Source organism: Dermacentor variabilis, chromosome 3, assembly GCF_050947875.1.
Source record: "Dermacentor variabilis isolate Ectoservices chromosome 3, ASM5094787v1, whole genome shotgun sequence".
Classification (NCBI taxonomy): domain Eukaryota; kingdom Metazoa; phylum Arthropoda; class Arachnida; order Ixodida; family Ixodidae; genus Dermacentor; species Dermacentor variabilis.
In genome coordinates, this window is record NC_134570.1 from 80,086,136 (window position 1) to 80,104,750 (window position 18,615).

Genomic DNA, 18,615 nt, shown 5'->3' on the forward strand with positions numbered 1-18,615 from the left:
GCGAGAAGACAAGAATAACTACGGCGAGAGGGTGGCATTGGAGCACGCAAATGTTTCACTAGAGATTACTAAGACATTTACACGCCAGTTCAACACGTTCATCGCCGTGCGTTTTTTTTTTTTCCTGAGCATAGGGAGTTGAGGAAGTTGTAGCCAATTTCGTGACCTCCCAATACATAACTCAACTACGAGCTTCAATGACCACTGAGTTTTACAGAGTGCCACCAGCAAGCGTGCTCAGAGTTTTCCCAATAAACTTTCAGCAAGCCTTCGCAAGAAACTAGGAAGTATGAACGTTACGGAAACCAGGTGCTGGAGTGTCGTTTGTTATCCCGCTGCCAATCTCCGGACAGCAGCTTAAAATGAAACCCGCAGACAAGCGAGTTGGAAGCGTTTAGAATTAGCAGCCAAGCCACATTGCAGAAAGTAATGACAACAAACGAAGTATTGTTAATTAAGCACATAGTGGATCCACCGAATTTAAATAACGTAAATACCACGTGGATCCGCACCAAAGCACGCTATAAACCGTAGCCAATTAATCTCGAACCGTTCCTTCTTGTTCCTCGAGGAGCCCACACATTCGCAGAGTGTTTCCATTTCCGCTAACGAACCGAGTGCGTGAAGGCAGTCTGGGCTCTATATAAGAGGAAGAGAGAGAGAGAGGAGGGGGAGGGGCGCAGTCTTGATTGCACACATTGTCCGCTCGCACCACGGTACAGCGCGCTCCCTCATTAGGAGAGGCGAGTCAATCCGAACGACGCCTTAGCTCATCAATTATCTTGGTAACGCCGCGGCTGCGCAACCTCTGTTCTTAATAGACCTCAGACACCGCACCGCCGCTCCCACACCACGCAGACCTGATTTCTACGCGACGTTCGGTCGAGACGCTGTGCCTCCTATACGTCTTGGCGACGGTGAAGCCCTGACCTTTCCACGCGCGGGGGTGACGCGCGCGCGTTTCATCGAGCGCGACAAGTGTGACGAGTGGCGGACATACCTTGCTGACGACCGCAGAAAGACACAATGGCTCCAGTGAAGCGCCTGGAGAGCCGGGGTGTGCCGCGCAATAATCAGTGCGTTTCGAGGGAACGCGCGCTGTCGTGTGCACTTCGGTGTTTTTCGCGGAGAAGAAGAAAAGCCCTATAGGGGGCCGCTTTCCGATACTGTGTGTATACAGTTGTGGCCTATTACGAGATATACGGCTACATTTGCTAGGAAATAATCCTTCCTAAATACTGACTCGCCTAATTGCACAGAAGCTCAGAAAAGCCCTAATGATGCGGATCGGTTAGTCCACTGGCATTCATCTGTATCCCGTTTTATAATGAAGCAGTATGACTACATAGTGATATAGTATGGCTCGTACGTGCTATAATGTGGCGAAAAAATTTGAACAGGAAGGAACGAAGTAACGCACGTCTTAAGCTTCGCTACTCGAAATTGACACCGAATGCGCTTAAGTCGTATCGTTGCCTAGCAGAATAAAAAAGAGAAATAAAAGAAAATTGATAAAATATATAAAGGACGCGAATATACGCCGTGTATAGTTTTCCTGTTCACGTTCGTACTCCATGCACGAGAGTGATGCTGGCAGCATTCTTACAGACTACAGACACGAACACGTGAAGTACACAGCGCCTACACGCACTTGAAGTACGTGCGTGTAAACACTATCGTGTCGTAACTTTAGTTCTGCTTAGCTATAGTGCGTGCGATACGTGTTTCCAGTAAATTAAGCGATCCGGTATACCAATCCTTGCACCGCGGCCGTGCATGTAGAAGTATGCGGCATGGTGCCGCTTCCGGCTCACATAATAGTCGGGCACGTTAATGCGCGCACTCTCTATGGCCGAACCATACAGCGGTGAACAAAAGACCGCATCCGCGACTCTTATGGTGAATTCCACTGGTCGATCTGGAGCACGTTTTCTTGCTCCCTGGCAAAGAAATTGAATTCCATTGGTCGATTAAGTGCAAGTTTGCGTTTTCCCACTGGTCGATTGGGATCAACCGGCTCCGCGACGGAGCGCGCCTCGTTGATCCGCCCAGCAGAGACGGATTTCACCGGAACTCCGACGACTCGTTGGCGTCACTTCCGGATTGCTCGGGTGGCTTGGCTGTTTTCAATCCTTTTTGAGGCGTTGTTTGGTAAACTTGTGCAGTTGTTTACATTCTCGATATCAACGTTACTAGATTAGAAACACCATAGTAGTAGAACACGATTACTAGTTAATGGTAGACCTAGTAACTAGGTTTACTAGTAGAACAACGTTATTAGTAATCTAGTAACGGCGCTCGAAATGGCGTCGTTCAACCGTGCGGCAGTGCTTCTTGCCTTGAAGCGGTTCTGAGAGCAGCTCTAGTTCCTCGTAAAGTAGCAGCAGCGACTACAACGATTTGTACGTGCTTTACGAAATGGTGTTTAAGGTGCAAATGACGAAATCACGATATAGCTGGCGGATATGGCGGGCGCCCAACTTCCGCTGCAGTCCCTGCCGGAGCGTGTTTATTTTTTCGCTGGTCAATCTGGATTGGGCAGCCCCGTGCCCGATTTTGTTGATTTTTCGTGGATCCAACACCCCGTTCTAGATCGACCAGTGGAATTTACCATTACGCTTTCCCACGTGTCAAGCCACTTGCGATGCTACAGCGGCCCCTTGCAACAAGGTTGCACGAGCTGCAGGTACATATAAAAGGAGCTATTCCCCAACTTTACATTTTTTGATGCCGACATTTTCCAATATCGCAATAAATATATGAATTGATTAAAGGGACAACTTAGGAAAGCGCTTAACACCAGCCACTTTAAGTATGTTTTACTTTTTGACATTATAAATGCGTCTGTCGTAACAGTTGACGCGGCAGAACGAGCGCAAAGAACGTAATGCGGGTGACGGCGCCATTTTGGCGCTCTTGCGTCAGCTCCCGCCACATCCTATACTTTGGCGTCGGCTGGTCGAGGCAGTAGGTAACCGCTTATGCTGTGAAAAAAGAAAGCAAGGATTACGCTGGTCTCGAAAATGCAGCCAGAGTTCTGCCTAACAACTTTCCTGGGTGCCGCTTGCAAACAAGGAGGAAAAAATAAATGAATAAATAAAGAATTTTAAAGTGTGAAAATACCGCTAGATCAGCGACATCGCAACGGCATCATTTTCCCAGCCACTTCGAGAAAAGTTCAAAAAAAGCATTCTCGCATTCATTTCCTCAGCTAATATGTACACATCCATCGTTTCTTAGTATTTCGTCGCCAATTAACTGCAGAGAGAGTTTCGAAAGCGCTACATAATAGTGAAAACAAATTTAAAAAATGCTTCATTGGTGCCAATTTATTCGCGTACTTGACCCAGATCAAGAAGGCAGGGCGGAGTTACTCACACGCAACTATCATAGAAAGTGACAGAGAATAAAGCCAAGGAAAGCATAGGGGAAGCTAATTCTTATATTTCATCGAAACGTATAGAAAAAAAAAACGAACAGGTATAGGCAAATGGAAGCTGACGAAAACGTAACTTGCCGCAAGTATGTACCGAGCCCGACCCAGCCACATTACGCGTGCGGTGCTTTGCTAATCAAGTTACCGTGGCGCCATTCCTCCGGCCACTTTCTTGGGTATTTGTGTACAGGATTAGCTTTGGTAGCGTTAGCCGGCGCCACTCGCGACAAACATTCTCAGGGCCGATCTGTCACTTCGCATATACGTACGATTGTGACAAAAAAAAAAAAAAAAGAATCGATCCCCTCGGATGTTCCCTTTTTTCTCGCTTATCACAGTGAAACAGTCGCCGGAAAAATATTCAGGTGCAACCTTTCGTATATGCCATATCTTACTAGCCACACAAACGAACTGGGCAACCCCAATGTGCTTAGAAAGAAATGCACCAAGAAACTGAAACGCTATCTGGGACTGGCGTGGTGAGAACAATTAAAACGAGCCCAAGGTCACCTGCTGCACGTCGCCTTCCGTGTACGGCAGCAGCGTGGAGACGTGGAACATGATCTCGCAGCCGTTGAAAGACGTGTAGAAGGACTCCTGGCCCGTCTGGCCGTGCTGCGTGTCCAGGCCACCGCGGAACCTGAGGTGAAAACAGCCGAGATGTAGGCAGAAAAAGAAAGAAGAATGTTAGAGCGGCTAGACTAGAGGTAATAGGTGCGCATAATTGCGGGGTCCCCGCCCACAACGTGACCGAGGTGCAAAATGGGAACGAATTTAACACGGAGCATAATGGACAAGTTAATGGTGGAGTTGCCAGGGTCTTTCCGGAGACGGAAGGGAACAAAAACTAATCTGATAGAACGAAGAACTGATATATATATATATATATATATATATATATATATATATATATATATATATATATATATATATATATATATAACAACATTATGAATGCGTTGACGCGCCATGGGACACATTAAAGGCGGCGGCGGTGCTGTTTAGCTTGAACGCTTACAGTTGCACCACCTCTACTTGTTTGCATCAAAGCGCGGCACGCTGACAATATTCCAGAACGCAGCATCACAGCCAAACGCTTCATCATCATCATCATCATCATCAGCCTGGTTACGCCCACTGCAGGGCAAAGGCCTCTCCCATACTTCTCCAACAACCCCGGTCATGTACTAATTGTGGCCATGCCGTCCCTGCAAACTTCTTAATCTCATCCGCCCACCTGACTTTCTGCCGCCCCCTGCTACGCTTCCCTTCCCTTGGGATCCAGTCCGTAACCCTTAATGACTATCGGTTATCTTCCCTCCTCATTACATGTCCTGCCCATGCCCATTTCTTTTTCTTGATTTCAACTAAGATGTCATTAACTCGCGTTTGTTCTCTCACCCAATCTGCTCTTTTCTTATCCCTTAACGTTACACCTATCATTCTTCTTTCCATAGCCAAACGCTTATCCAAGTATTAAAAATGGTTCGAACTTTACGGAAGTTTGCGCATACACGGGGGCATGCACGAATAAACCAAATGTTCGTCGAGATAAAAGCGGCCTAAGATCTCTTTTATCCCGTGGATTCTAGATTAATTTATCCCAGACAAAAAGGAAAACGTTACGCACAACGAATAACACAGCGTACGGAGTATACCTGAAACCTGCAACCGAGGTTGCCAAGGCAAACAGAGGTTAGCGGTCAATGCGTATAAGAAAGGGCTTCATAACCGGAAGCGACGTCACACGTTTATTTTCAGCACACCCAGAGAACATTGGCCTAGGACTGTCACAAGGAGGCTTTAGCTTGGGCCCACGCGAAACAGGCAACTGCTCAGTCGCTTGCAATCAAAAGTAATTGAATTAAAAAGACGACATCAATAGAGGTCTTTCACAGCATAACTTTTCGTGCAGAGACTGTCTGCACGATATCTTTCCATCGAAGGCCTCGATATTAAAGAAACAGCGTTGTCAATAATGTCTAAATTTAAAGAAAAGTAGCGGAAACATTTGCTTAGTTTTGTGCCTTCAGGGAAAAAAAGAAAAACGATATTCGGATGCTACGAAATTCTCCTAAAGGACAGTTTACGGCGGAGAACTAAGCATATTATATTGTTATTTACGTGAATCTCACCTATCCGTTCGATATCTGTCCGATAGATGCAGTTTAGATGACTTTCATGACTGTTTTTACTGGCGCGCAAACAGTTACAAACATGTCCTTTGATACTTTTCGTAATTTCGCTACTTCCGTCAACGTTAAAAAAAAGACGACCAATATGGGCCTGCCTCCGAAAGTTACGACAATTTGACACATTATTTCAAACAACAAACTGCGCTGATATTGAGATGGCTGTTTTCCGATAAGAACTCGTACGCTCCGCCGTGTACGTAACGAAAAAATAAAACTGATAACGAAGTGTACTTTCGCTGTTGAGATATAGCCCACCGCGAGATTACGATGTGTTTGTATCGCAACACGCATCAAGAATTCAACGTCAGAGGCCCACGGTGTAATCATCCTTAACGCCGATTGCACTTTTATCTCACGATGTACGGAAACCGCCAACCCTTCTTTTCTTTCTTTTGTAATAGGACTAATATGAAAAAGCAATCAACGGCGTCACATGGGCGGAAAGGAAATAACGGTTTCCGGTTCAAGCGTGCTTACCCAGAAAAGTCCTTGAGCGTGACTCTATCGGCCAGCATGTTTAGGAACTCGTCCATCGCCGCGCTGTGGTGGCGGTTTCCAAAAAGTTCTTCCTCCTTTATCTTTGAAGATGAGAAACAGAAATGATAACGAAATGAAACGAGCGATTGCACACAACGGCGCTAGTGCCGCCTGAAACAAAACAAAAATACACGTGCACGAAAAAAAAGAGCGTCAAGGTCTCATGAAATGCTATTTAAAAAAAGGCACTGAACATTGCAGAGCCGTATCTTTTGTGTTCCTGAAATTAATGAGCCAACATCTCGCACATTATAATTAAACTCTCGATTCGGTCGACGGCGCGGGCACGAATTAAGAGAAATTAGCGGCAACGCGAAAGCGTGTATCGACAAAAAAAAAAAATGCTCTCGCACATTTGAATCGCCCTTCACTTCGTCCCTCGATTTTATAGCGTATTCCTTCCTTCTAATGCATGCTCTGCAACGCTGTCGACAGAGGCTGTGCGCAGCCCAGTGACTCCGCATTTTGATTTAATTAGGCAATGTCCGGATTAAATGAAGCTGAAACCACACGCTTGATTAATCAAGCGGTAAACAACGTTCTTTTCTTTTTCTTCATTTTACGTAACTAACACTATCCGCACCGCAGTATTTCTTTCTGAATATGAAAGGAGGAAGAATAGAGATTGTATATATAGCTGCGTTTTTTTTATTATTGTAGCTGCATGAAGAAGCAGGAAGCCTGAAAAGAGAATTAGGGCGAATTGAATCTACATACACTGTGCTACGAGGTACAATCGATGTACACAGAAGGCGAAAGCCTTCTGTGTACATGTAGAAGTTGGTGCGAGGTGATCATGTACCGAAGTTTCGTATATGGAAACTAGAGTCTGACCTTGTAATGTATACCATAGGCAGGAAGCATAGCCATATTGCGCACGAGTGTTTCGTACGCAGTGCCTCTTTACGCACACTGTAAAAACAACGGGAACCTTCGGAAACTTCTTCTCGGGAAGCTATTCTTTCTATTATGCTAATTAGTTTGCCATCCATCATAGCGTGCTCTTACCTGTCATCAGTACTGATAATGGCGGATGCAATTTACTTTTCTTTTTTTCTTGAATGCCACGTTGGAATAGACTAAATCGTAACTCAAGATGAGTGACGACTTTGGTATTTCTTCAAAGGAAGGTAAAACAATATTTAGCCGTGATCGTACCCTTATGCCTAAATTTCCTCGTCCCATCAAGTTAAGCTATTGTTACTTGTTTTGTTGTTGTTGCTGTTATGGATCATTTTTATAACATAGCTTGTCTTTCGCTTGAATTCGTTTACATAAAAAAATATATAATACTGAATAGGAAGCGCCGCCTACGTTGAATAAGTTCGAGACCTCCTTGGGCATTGCAAAAAAAAAAAATGTACGACGTATTTTGTGTTAGTTCCACAAAATTAGAATTTCAATTACACCAAACTCCCTTTTTCCATAGTTATTGTATTTCCTCTTATATACATCTCCCATCGCAAAGTAAGAGAAGTCTCAAATACGGAATCGCATAAGTCGGACAACCAGTTACTCCGGAAAAGGAGTGCCGACGACTCTCTTAGTTCTTTAAAAGTAGTGCACTATAGCACCGGCAGGCGCAACTTAGAGGCGTATTTCCCTATCCACATTGGCCAGCGCGTGAGACAGCGTGGGAAATTATCTTATTTTCCTTTTATTTCTCTCTGCCGTCTCTGTCCCCCTTTTGATTTCGCGCTGCCTCTGTGTTATAGCAGCCCTGATATAATATCCGTTCCTTCGTGCTAGATTACGAGAGTAATAGTAATATAGTGAATTCCAGGGCATTACGTGCCAGGACCACGATATGATTGTGAGGCACGCCGTAGAGGGGGAACTCCGGATTAATTCTGACCACTTGAGGCTGTCTTATAACGCGCACCCAATACACGTGCACGAGCGTTTTTTTTTTTTTGCATTTCGCCCTCATGCAAATGCGGCCGCCGCGGCCAAGATTTGATCGCACACCCTCGGGCTTAGCAGCACAACGCCAAAACTACTACACCCACACGGGGTGTGTTACGAGAATATCGTAACCGCTGTGCCATAATAGCATAATATACTTTCCTGTTGTTAAAGTTGAAACTCGTGCCATGAAGTCGAAGTCCATCACTTATGTGCTAGGAGCATAAGATCCAAACTTTTGTGTTATATTGGTATAATAAAGTATACGACCCTCTCTTCTAGTAGCATAATGTAATGCCCAATCCTTTGTACTGTGACATCATAATACAACTTGCGTTTGTTAGTGTTATACACTCTAGCCTGATTATAACGAAGTTGATGGGGGAGCACACATTACTCCGTTATATACAATAATACCATTTACTGCAATATATGCCCAACGGGGTGTACGATTGTAAACATGCAAATAAGAAGACGGCTTTGCGGGACGCGGAACCGCTACGCTGCCACGCATACGATAGAAGTTGAATAGAACAAGGAAAGAATCTTCGGCGTGTGCGACACGCGATTTAGCGCCTGACGTCACAGCCTTTAGATAGCTGTATTCTGTTCCATTCTGATTCGTCCGCTTTCGACTTGGCTCATCGCGGTCGAGCAGCACGTGGCACACAGCACAGCGCTCCGCTGTGTGATCGAGGAAGCAAGCGAACTTCGCTCCGCACGCTGGCTTGGCTCTGCCGGATCGTGGCCTCCGAGACTGCACCGCTGCCAATGCGATCTCGGAGGCCACGCCCAGTTGCCAATCCGCGCGGCGCGCCACAGGGAGAGGGAGAAGTGAATGCACGGCCTGTGCGATGGCCCCCGATGTTGCGCCGACGATATCTGAGGCCAAGACCAGCTGCGGCTGCCAGCCCGGCGCGCCATGGAGAAGGAGGGAAGTGAATGCACTAATCTTGGGCAGTGTGGAGAAGTGCGATAGTGAGCTGCATGCTTGTGGGCAAGTGCGCAGACCTATACGCGCGGCAGTGAGAAAGACCAGCGTTGCTCGACGACGTATTCGACGCGGTCTTTCACTTCGTTGAAACGAGGTTCTAAATACATGGCCCTCTATGGGGATTTCAAGGGAAATTTCACCTGCTTCATTATATTCATTATTTCATTATATTTCGTTTCTTTGTAACTAGGTATGAGAGTAGCATTAATAGCCGATCCTTTGCGTTGTGACAGTGATATATATCCGATCAGTTGTAAACCCAATCAGCAAAGTTTGCGCACGTCTCTCATCGCACGCGCGTTTCCTGTTTGCTCGCGCCAGAGTTCCCCTTAATATCGAGGAGAATGATAATTACGTATTCATGGTCCATCCGGTTATGCCTTGCCCCGTCTTCGCCCGTTCCAGCGTCGGAGAAAATTGCTGAGATAATATAATTAGCGTTCTGCCGCGCTCCTCCGCAGGACGACTCGAGTTGGGGGAGGGGGGGACACACACTAATTACTCTCCTTGCAAATGCAAATGCGCGCGGCGAACGTAACTCAAGGCATGAAGGAATGAATGAATGAGTGAAAGAAAGAAAAAGAAAGACGGGAAGAAAAAAAAACAAGAGAGAGAACGTTCGGGATGGAGGCAAGACCGACATTTCTGCCCATGATTGGACGTGTTTTTGTCTGCCGAAGCAGCCCAAGTTCGCGTTCCCTCAAGCATAAGCTTGCCACAGGTGCCCCGGGCCCAATTTTCCTTTTTTTTTCTTTTCGTCCATACCTGGCCGGGCCTTTGATAAATGACTCCAAATTTGTACTCGTGGACTAGAACTTGTTCGTCGAATGCCATCAGGAGTTCCGAAGCCTGCCGAAGGAAAAGAAGCCACAAAAGTTAGGAACGTAAGCGGACGCTCGTTCTCACGGTAATGCTTCGACACTGCATAAATATTAGAGCGCGCCTCGACCGAGCATGGTGTCATGGGAATATGCGCTCGAACATTCGAGCAGACTGCATTCTTTACACGTGAAAAAGAATATCTAAAGTTCATTTCTTGGTTTGCACACACATGCCCAGCACACGTGACCGTTTCTCACTTGTAAACTACTTATAAACTTTCTTTACGGCCACAATGCTTGTGGCGCTTGCACTTACGGGATATTTCAGACTGAACTTTATTCTCTTTTCTTGTATTTTATTTTGCATGAGCTACTGAAGCACTTAAGTGTGCGACGTGTATTCATGCGAGTCGTCTACATTTATTTCTTGTTTTTCTTGTTTTTATTTTATTTCGTTTTGTGTCAGTAAGAGTTCGAACTGACGATGCTGACCCAGTAGCTAGACCCTTCGGGGAGCTACTTTCCCGTACTTTTGTCACTGAACGAACAGCCTGCATGGCTTCAGCAAAAATCACGAAACTGCACTTACTTTTGGAAAGAACACTGGTTGCAGCACCACATTGTTGATGTTATCACGTAAGGACTGTTGAGAAAGATAAAGAAAACGAGAGAGAGAAAAAAAAATGCGTTACGAAATATCGCCCAAAAAGTACGCAGCAGAGAATAATTTGAGCTTAGAGAATAATAGTCGCGCAATACTCACTTTGACAAGTCGAGCTGCCGTCCAGAGTTCGGTCTTCGGATCGTTCGGAACCAGTTCGCTAACAATGCCTTCTTTTGTTCTGAAACCACGCGTGCAAGAAAGGGTCAGAATCCGGCAGTCTCATTCGCTGTTGATTGTGTTTAACGGGTTATTTGAACGTCAACTGCAGTGCTCAAAAACAAAAAGGCCAATTTTTTTAAAAGCCTCACCTAAGTATGACCCTGTAGTGATCGTTCGCTTCCTCTATCGTTTCCAGCTTGAGCGACAGAATGAAGGGATTTGAACCTTCATCTCGTCCGATATAGTTGAGGTGCTCCTGATAGGGAGGAGAAAGAAAATGAGACAAGAAAACAAAGCGGGATGAAAACTGAGGGTTATTACATGACGCAAAGATGAATTAAGGCATGCATAGGGGAAGCTATAATCGACGAACAAACGAATTAATTAATTAATTAATTAATTAATTAATTAATTAATTAATGGGCGCTTTATTGGTTGCATCGGGTGCCACCATGCTAAGAGCCGTCAGATTAGAATAACCGGCCAGGTTCGCAGCGATGCGCCCCTGGAGTTACAAAATTTCTTCCGTACTTCATAAACAAGAAGTTGAAACGTGGTCGCTTGAATGCTCTAATGCTAGCCTCTCCTTAAGCAACGTTGTTACGACAAGCGAGTGACGCAAGATATAATAAATACCACTGAGAAGGCCGTGGGCGAGTTAGGAAACGGCTTAGAGGTCCTGCGAAAGAAGCCCCATTCACGACCTCGCCGTTAAGAGCCCACGTGACCAGCACGAATACTAACGGGGGTCGCCATTCTCTCGCTTAACTCCGGTCTGCTTCTGTGTACTTTCCTCTCTCTTTCTCCTGGTTTACGCTTCTTCTCGTGAAGCAAGCATATAAGTTGCACTTCCCCCCCCCCCCTCCCGACACACACACGCACACACACCGTCTCTTACACCTGCGTGTCTCGCATCCACGCGTATATGCAAATGTATACCGAGCACGTTAGCGTTCACCATTTATCAGCCACCCCAGCGACGTCCCAGGCTGGAGCTCGCAACAGTAATCCCGAAATGACAGTAATCTTCGAAGAGTACGCCCCCTGCAGCCCGTCGGCGACCGGTTCTACGTGTGCGCTTCGCTTTTAAAGGGCGACGGCGCGACGGGAGACCGGTCGTGTTTTGTTATCTTTTTTGCTTCGTCTGATTACGAACCTGGTAGGCGGGCGCCTAATTGTCTGTTTTCGCTTTGTCGAGAAACGACTTTTTTTTTTCTCACTTCTTTCCATGTACGTCTGAAAGCGGTTTGCCTCTTGCTTGCAGCGTGAAAAAGAAAAACGTCATTGCCATGTGCTTTCTTATTTAATTTCTCCTCCTTCCCGTGATTACGATTATTAGAGCCATCGCTCGTGATCTTCAATCACAAAACATAAGAGCATTCGTTTCTTTCTGATGCTGCAGCTTAGTTCGCACTCAGATATCTTCTGTACTGCGGTAACTTTTTCCCTGGTAAGACATTCAAAACTGATAAAAACGAGCAACGAGGCCAATTTTATATTATTACCACCATCGTCATCATTTGCGTTTAAGCCGTAGCTGGCGCCTGCAGGTGGCGCGAGCCATTCTTTCTGTGGCACTCGAACGCTTTCACCATGTGTCGTTTGCGTTCGTTGTCTCCGGACATACGGATGCACCTACCGCCTGGGTTACCACGACGCGAACAGACCATGCTGTACCGTCTGTGGCTAGGCGCTGCATTTACGAACGCGTATGCTTTTCCTTATAGGAATGGCCAACAGCCCCACGTGCGCCCCATGCAACATCAATGAGACGCTCGCACATATTACCTGCGCCTGCCCGCGATATAGCGCTCAGGGACAAGTGCTGTGCAGAGTACTGGACCAGTTGGACAATCGCCCACTAACAGAACTCAAAGATTTAGGTCAGTACTCCCACAGAACATCCACGCTAAAGGCCTTACTCGCGTTAGTAAGATTCCTGCGGTCTGCGGGGCTATACGATAGACTGTAAGAACGCCGCCCCCTACCGCTTTGTAGTGTACGTGGTTTAGTCGTGCTCGTCTCTATCTCTATCTTCCCCTTCCGCTCCCTTTCTCTTTTTATCCCCCTTCACCCCCACCCCCCGTGCAGGGTAGCCAACCGGAACTGACTCTGGTTAACCTCCCTGCCTTTCTATGCATCCTTCTCTCTCTATCTCTCCTTTTCCGATCTGAGAGATGTGCACAAGATATTAGAAACGTTACAACGTAAGGCGACATTGAAATTTACAGTGACATTTGTTCCAAAGTTCGCGCGCACGCATATACAAGCACGCATACAAAAATGCAAATGTTCCTGGGCCAGTTTACCGAATAGAAGGCACAAATGAAGCCCATAAGAATTTGCACGTTCCAAATACAACACAACACTGACGAACTTATATACAGTCACTGAAACACGGAAACGAGAATATGCTCGATTCAAGCAAGAAAAAGGAATACGTCTCCTAATGCCCGAAACAGCGTCGCACATTGCCGCATTCATAAACTTTGCATGATAAGAAACATCCTGAAGTAGACCAAACATTTTCATTGAGTAGACTGAAAGAACATCGTGTTATATAAAGGACCCCAGCAGAACCTGCCGGAGTGACCTTACGCTGCTTTAAGATCTTAAACCTGAAATTTGTGGCTACTAATTCTCTTTAAATTACTGAGCAATCTCTGGATATCGGGCTGCTTTTCCACGTCTTGGAACTTGGTCAATTGATCGTTCAGCGGATAACTAATCTGGTTCACAGATGCGCACCACGCCGCAATGGCCTGGCTTCGATCCGTCATGATGCCAGTTAGCGAACTTATGTATTTCTTCACCCTATGTGGCCTGTGCGGGGGCCGTGAAAATTTACCGACTTTCCTTTGGATTGTCATTTGAATTGAAAGCAGTCTTCGCTACAGATTGTGGATAAGCCTCACGAAACCATGCACAACGGGGCAATGACGCCGTATTTTTTTATTGTTATTTTTATGACAAAAAGGAAATGGGGCGCGAAAACGGTGCTGGCGGCTGCTTGTTTTACAATCGAAGAAGGGTATACATATATACATAGGGTACACTTATGCACAGTCTGTTAACTGTCCTCTTGCAAGTTATGTGATATCGTCGTTACACGACATATCAATGCTTGTGGCTGCATCGTTCCGCTGAGAGGCGCTCGGACGGTTGCGTTGTAAAGTCGCTGAGTGCACTGACTGCAATAAAATAGCATTACGTGCTTTAGAGAAATAAAATATGTGAAAGGTGATAATGCAATGACGTCGGTGGTGCCCTTCAAGTCACGATAACAGGTTGACATTCAAGAAATGCGAGGTATACACGGCCGTGGATGTACGGAAACGGAGGAGGGCGGTTGACATGACAGCTGCAGTTTTCTTCAGCGATGAAAAAATCCCGCCTGCATTCGCCGCTTTTTGAGCTTTGAGCCAGAGTTCAGGTGCACGCAACATTCTATTAAAAAAAAAAAATGCGGGGCGCACGTTTATCATAGCTTATCATAATTGTATCATATCATCACATGTCAATTACATTCAGCCTATATTAACCTGTTTAACTTTGTAAAACTGGGAAGACAGGCTGCTAAGTGCGCGAGCTCACGAAGACGCGGTGGCGCTGCATTGTCTGACTAAAAAATAGATATCTGTCCAGCTATCTCCATAGTACCGGCGAAATTTTCGTCGACTGACGAGATCAATACTTGAGGACAAGTTTCCAAATGTTATTGGGAAAAAAATTGCATTGCTCGAAATGCGCCAGCAACAGAGAATAAGTGCATTGTAGCACTGAAATATGCCCGCTCTATTTGTCTACACTGTGTAGTTCGTTTGTCTAAGCTATTTATGTTTGTTTACACAGTTTGTTTACGAAAATGCGGTTCGTCCATAACTTGTTTCGCAATGACACTGTACTCAAGTACTACGTGGTACTCGCGTTACTTGTGCCAGCCAATCAAGAGAGCAATTGCGTATGCGGGAACGTGATCCCCTTCGTCAGAGCGTATAGACTTCTGCTCAATCCCGAGCGCATACTATAGGGCGCCGAATCACGCCTCGTAAAAGCACGCAATCGTGTCCCATATTGTAACAATGCCGTACAAACTATACAGACTAACAGTGTCACTGTTTTCCGTGACAGGAGACGTTGAAGACGTTTCGCAAACGCTATCATCGACGCTGCCGAGAGCACAGCAATGGGCAAGAAAGCGAACGAAAACCTAAGGAAAGAACTATTTAAAACGTATTAAGCGCCGTTTGTGAAGGTGTACGCGCGGATCATAAAAGAAATACAAGCTCTAGAATATATATATATGCATGCGGGCTCGTGTCCTAGAGAGCGGGCTTCCCCAATGTACGCCAAACATTTCTGCCTGCATTTTGCACTAAGATCTTCAAAGAGGCAGTGAAAACGCAAGCGCACACAGAAGCGCCGGCCCCCCTCGCCCCCCCCCCCCACCCCCCACACACATGTGCGCACCCACACGCCCGCCCACATCTTGAACTCCAGTTCCTCACGTATCTGTGGTCCATTATAAGCCGCTTCCCTTGCCTTAATTTTGAGAGAGAGAGAACAACTTTCTTGAAAAATGTCCGCAGAATCGGTTAGGCTCCCTCCACTCAGGGAGGAAAAAGCTTTTACCGCGACGCGGCCTTAATTTTATTCATTTTTTAAATTACAACGGTGCTCGACGTTTTCACATGGTGATTCTGCGCCGGCTTTCGGAACCTATGTCGGCTGCAACTTTAGAAGGCAGCGGTGTTCGCTCCCTTAAGGCGGATGCACACGAGCCTCCATGAATGGGCGTGCACTCTATAATATGACGTCATGAACAGGACGGCTGGTCAGCCTGCCGACAAAGAACACCGCAGCCCGCGCTTCCAACTGGGCCGAGTCGCGTCAGCGGGACTATTTTTTTGTTTAGCCGCGGAGGCAATCGGCTTCCGCGCTTCGGTCATCGAGGCGGGCCCTCTCTAGCCTTCTTAAGTTGCAGCAGACTATAGCGCGTTCGAGTATAGTGAAATCAAACTTCCAACGCGAGATAACGGTGGCTTATGTGACATATCCCGGAGGTTTCGTCGATCAATCATATGATACTGGCTTTCATTAATTCACTATTGGACGAGCTTGCGGCACGCGGCATTCTTTGACCGATCTTCTCTCGCTTCCTGAACAAATTTCGTAACGAGACAAGCGGTGCGTTTTCAATGACGCATTTCTTAGCTTCAGCTATACAGAGTTCCCGCGCTAACGAGATCGTTAGCCGAACACGACGCGCGCGTTGCATCAGCGGTTAAGAAGCAGAGCGCCTGAAACGATTCCCAGTATAATGAGCTCAGCTACGGCAAGAATAGAACGAAAAAAAAAAAACGACAAATACCAGGCGCAGCTAACCAGCGACACGAGCGAAAAACGCGGTACCCGAGTATTTTCCTTAGTTCCACGAGACCGCGAAACTGCGGTTTATATATATATATATATATATATATATAAATATATATATATATATATATATATATATATATGCACATACATAGAGAGAGAGAGAGAGTGAGTGAGTGAGTGAGTGAGTGAAATAAATACAGAAAAGAAGGACAACTGACGGACCAGAATCTTTGCCGCGGTGCAGTATGTCAGTGTGTTATGCCTTTTGCCGGGTGTCCTTTGTCTGCCGCGTAAAGATCAAAGCAGTCAACTTTGACGCCGCAAGTGTGTGCTTCAAAGCTTCAACTTTCCGTCTTCGTGATTTATAATGCACGTGGCAAAAGAAAGAAAAAAAAAGAGAAAGAAACACAGGAACTGCAGTGCATATACCACGCACCGTTAAAAGGACGTAACCATTCTAGATGGGCAACCGCGTAAATTACGAGCCGTGGAAACACGAGCCCCCCCCCCCCCCCCCCGTCGCACGTCCATCTTTACCAATTAGCCGCGCCAATCGCGCAACTCTCCGTTTAGGCAGAACTGGCAGCCGTCGCGCCAAGGAGCGTGGCGTTAAAGAAAAAAAAAAGCAAAATAAAGGGGGGGGGGGGGGGGGGAACGCGGATCCACCCACACGCCGCGAAAGTTATTAGACGTCTCCGCGGACGGGAGCCTTAACTTCCCATTCGCATCTCAGCGGACGCGCCGATCCAATGTATACGTCCGAAGCACAGGAGGACAGTTCGAGCGCAGTTTGCGACGCCCCGAGAGTTTAAATTGCCGGGGAACACGCAACACGGCACATATAGCCGCTCCGCGGCAGCGTATTCACCCTGTACTTTCGTTTCTTCTCCCTACGTTGCAGAAAGCGTATAAAAAGGCGTAAGGCCACGCGGCAGGCGCGCCTGCATATAGCTCCTTACTTTATTTATTTTTTGTAACGCAAGGCTCTCTCACCGAACGCGTCGTCAGAGCAGCTATATAGCAGCAGATACCAAACGCGCGTAAAGACGCACGAACGTGGCGTTCGTGCGCGCGCACGAGTGCCAAGACAAGCCGAGTCATCGAAGAGCGCGCAATAAAAGCAGTCTCCAGCACCCGAAGTTCCGCGCTGGAATAAATTAACGCATCGGGCCCGTCGGCGCTTTCGGATGAGATTCGTTAGGCGCTGCCCCCTTGCGTCACTATACGTACACACACGTGCTGACCCGCTGGCGCGCCGACGAAGCGGATGCGACTGAAAGCGCAGCGCAGCCGGACGGCACCCCGTGGGCTAATCTTGTTGGAAGCGCCGGACCGAGCCGCATGTTCTCTCTTATTTCGTCGCGAGCGAAAATGTGTCGAAACCTTGGCGGACTTCCGAGAAAAAGGCCCATCCGCCTGTCAGGAGCAACTAGTGACAGAGCACTGCGGGTTTCGCTGTGTGCGTGCGTGTATATATATATATATATATATATATATATATATATATATATATATATATATATATATATATACTGCGAAACAGCGCAGTATGCGGAACCAGCGCTGGAGTTTTCACTACGCCTGCAGCTCCACCCTGGCGGTCAGAACGTGCACAATGCAGCCGCTTCCGCGGAGACGATAATTGCTACTGGTAGCGGCGTTGCGTGCGCTGAAAGTTCCAAACAGCAACATCTTCAGTCGGCATTTCGTCGGAAACAAAATGAGCAATAGCATGCACCATCCGGCATATGTACCAACCATTTTTCCTTCCCAATACCACCGCCAAGCTCCTCCCAATGCCACCGCACCAAGCGAACGATACGAAAGGTAAATAGTTTCCATTCATTGCCAAGAATTTATGTGGCAGGGAAGCTGTCTTGTAATACGAGTTGTGTGCGCATACTGCCGGCGCACGCGCGACTAAGCCGCCTACCTGTTAAAAATGCGCATGCGGATGAGGACTCTGCGCTGAGATGCATCCGGTAAATTTATGTAATTAGTGCTAAATGTAGCCAGGGTTGTTACGGATCAAGCAGCGGAGCACTCAAACCTTTGCTTGCCCGAGTCGGCAGATGCGGTAAAGCTTTCATCTCCATTGACTGCTGTGGCAAAGTAACACCAGAATTTCTTATGTCTAGCCAGAGAAGTATGGAATGTCTTCAGGCCAACTAATACTTCCGAAACCATAGCACAGCAAGACCGGCGCCGTAGCTGCTAGATTTGCGAGGCAGGCTGCCACACAAGCATGGGAACGGCACACCGGCGCAACCATTAAATAAACGCACGCGCTCGCCGCGACATAGTGTGAAAAATATATGAAGCCTTAAAAGCTTCTTTCGTCATTTTTTCACCTGATGGCGCTAGCTTCTTTACGAAAACTGTCCACTTGAAGCGGCGCGAAAACGAAAACATGCGAACTATGAAACGGCCGCGGACGTGTCGTCTGGTCGAGCGGCTGCAATATGCCGCGTTTCGTCGCCAGGGCGGCGTGCAACGCACTCTTTTCGACGCGCCGCCTATTATCCAGC

General features: G+C 46.8%; 1 protein-coding gene across 5 annotated transcripts in view; it reads right to left on the reverse strand.

Moving 5' to 3' along the window:
- RapGAP1 (Rap GTPase activating protein 1) overlaps positions 1-18,615 on the reverse strand; it is a 314,819-nt gene that overhangs the window by 36,842 nt on the left and 259,362 nt on the right. For all 5 annotated transcript variants that reach the window (XM_075685746.1, XM_075685745.1, XM_075685748.1 and 2 more), the window contains 6 exons: positions 10,861-10,967; positions 10,652-10,730; positions 10,478-10,531; positions 9,833-9,916; positions 6,109-6,209; positions 3,947-4,076 (listed from right to left, as the gene is read on the reverse strand). In XM_075685746.1, coding sequence (XP_075541861.1) covers positions 3,947-4,076; positions 6,109-6,209; positions 9,833-9,916; positions 10,478-10,531; positions 10,652-10,730; positions 10,861-10,967 — 555 coding nt within the window. The remainder of the gene's footprint in view (positions 1-3,946; positions 4,077-6,108; positions 6,210-9,832; positions 9,917-10,477; positions 10,532-10,651; positions 10,731-10,860; positions 10,968-18,615) is intronic.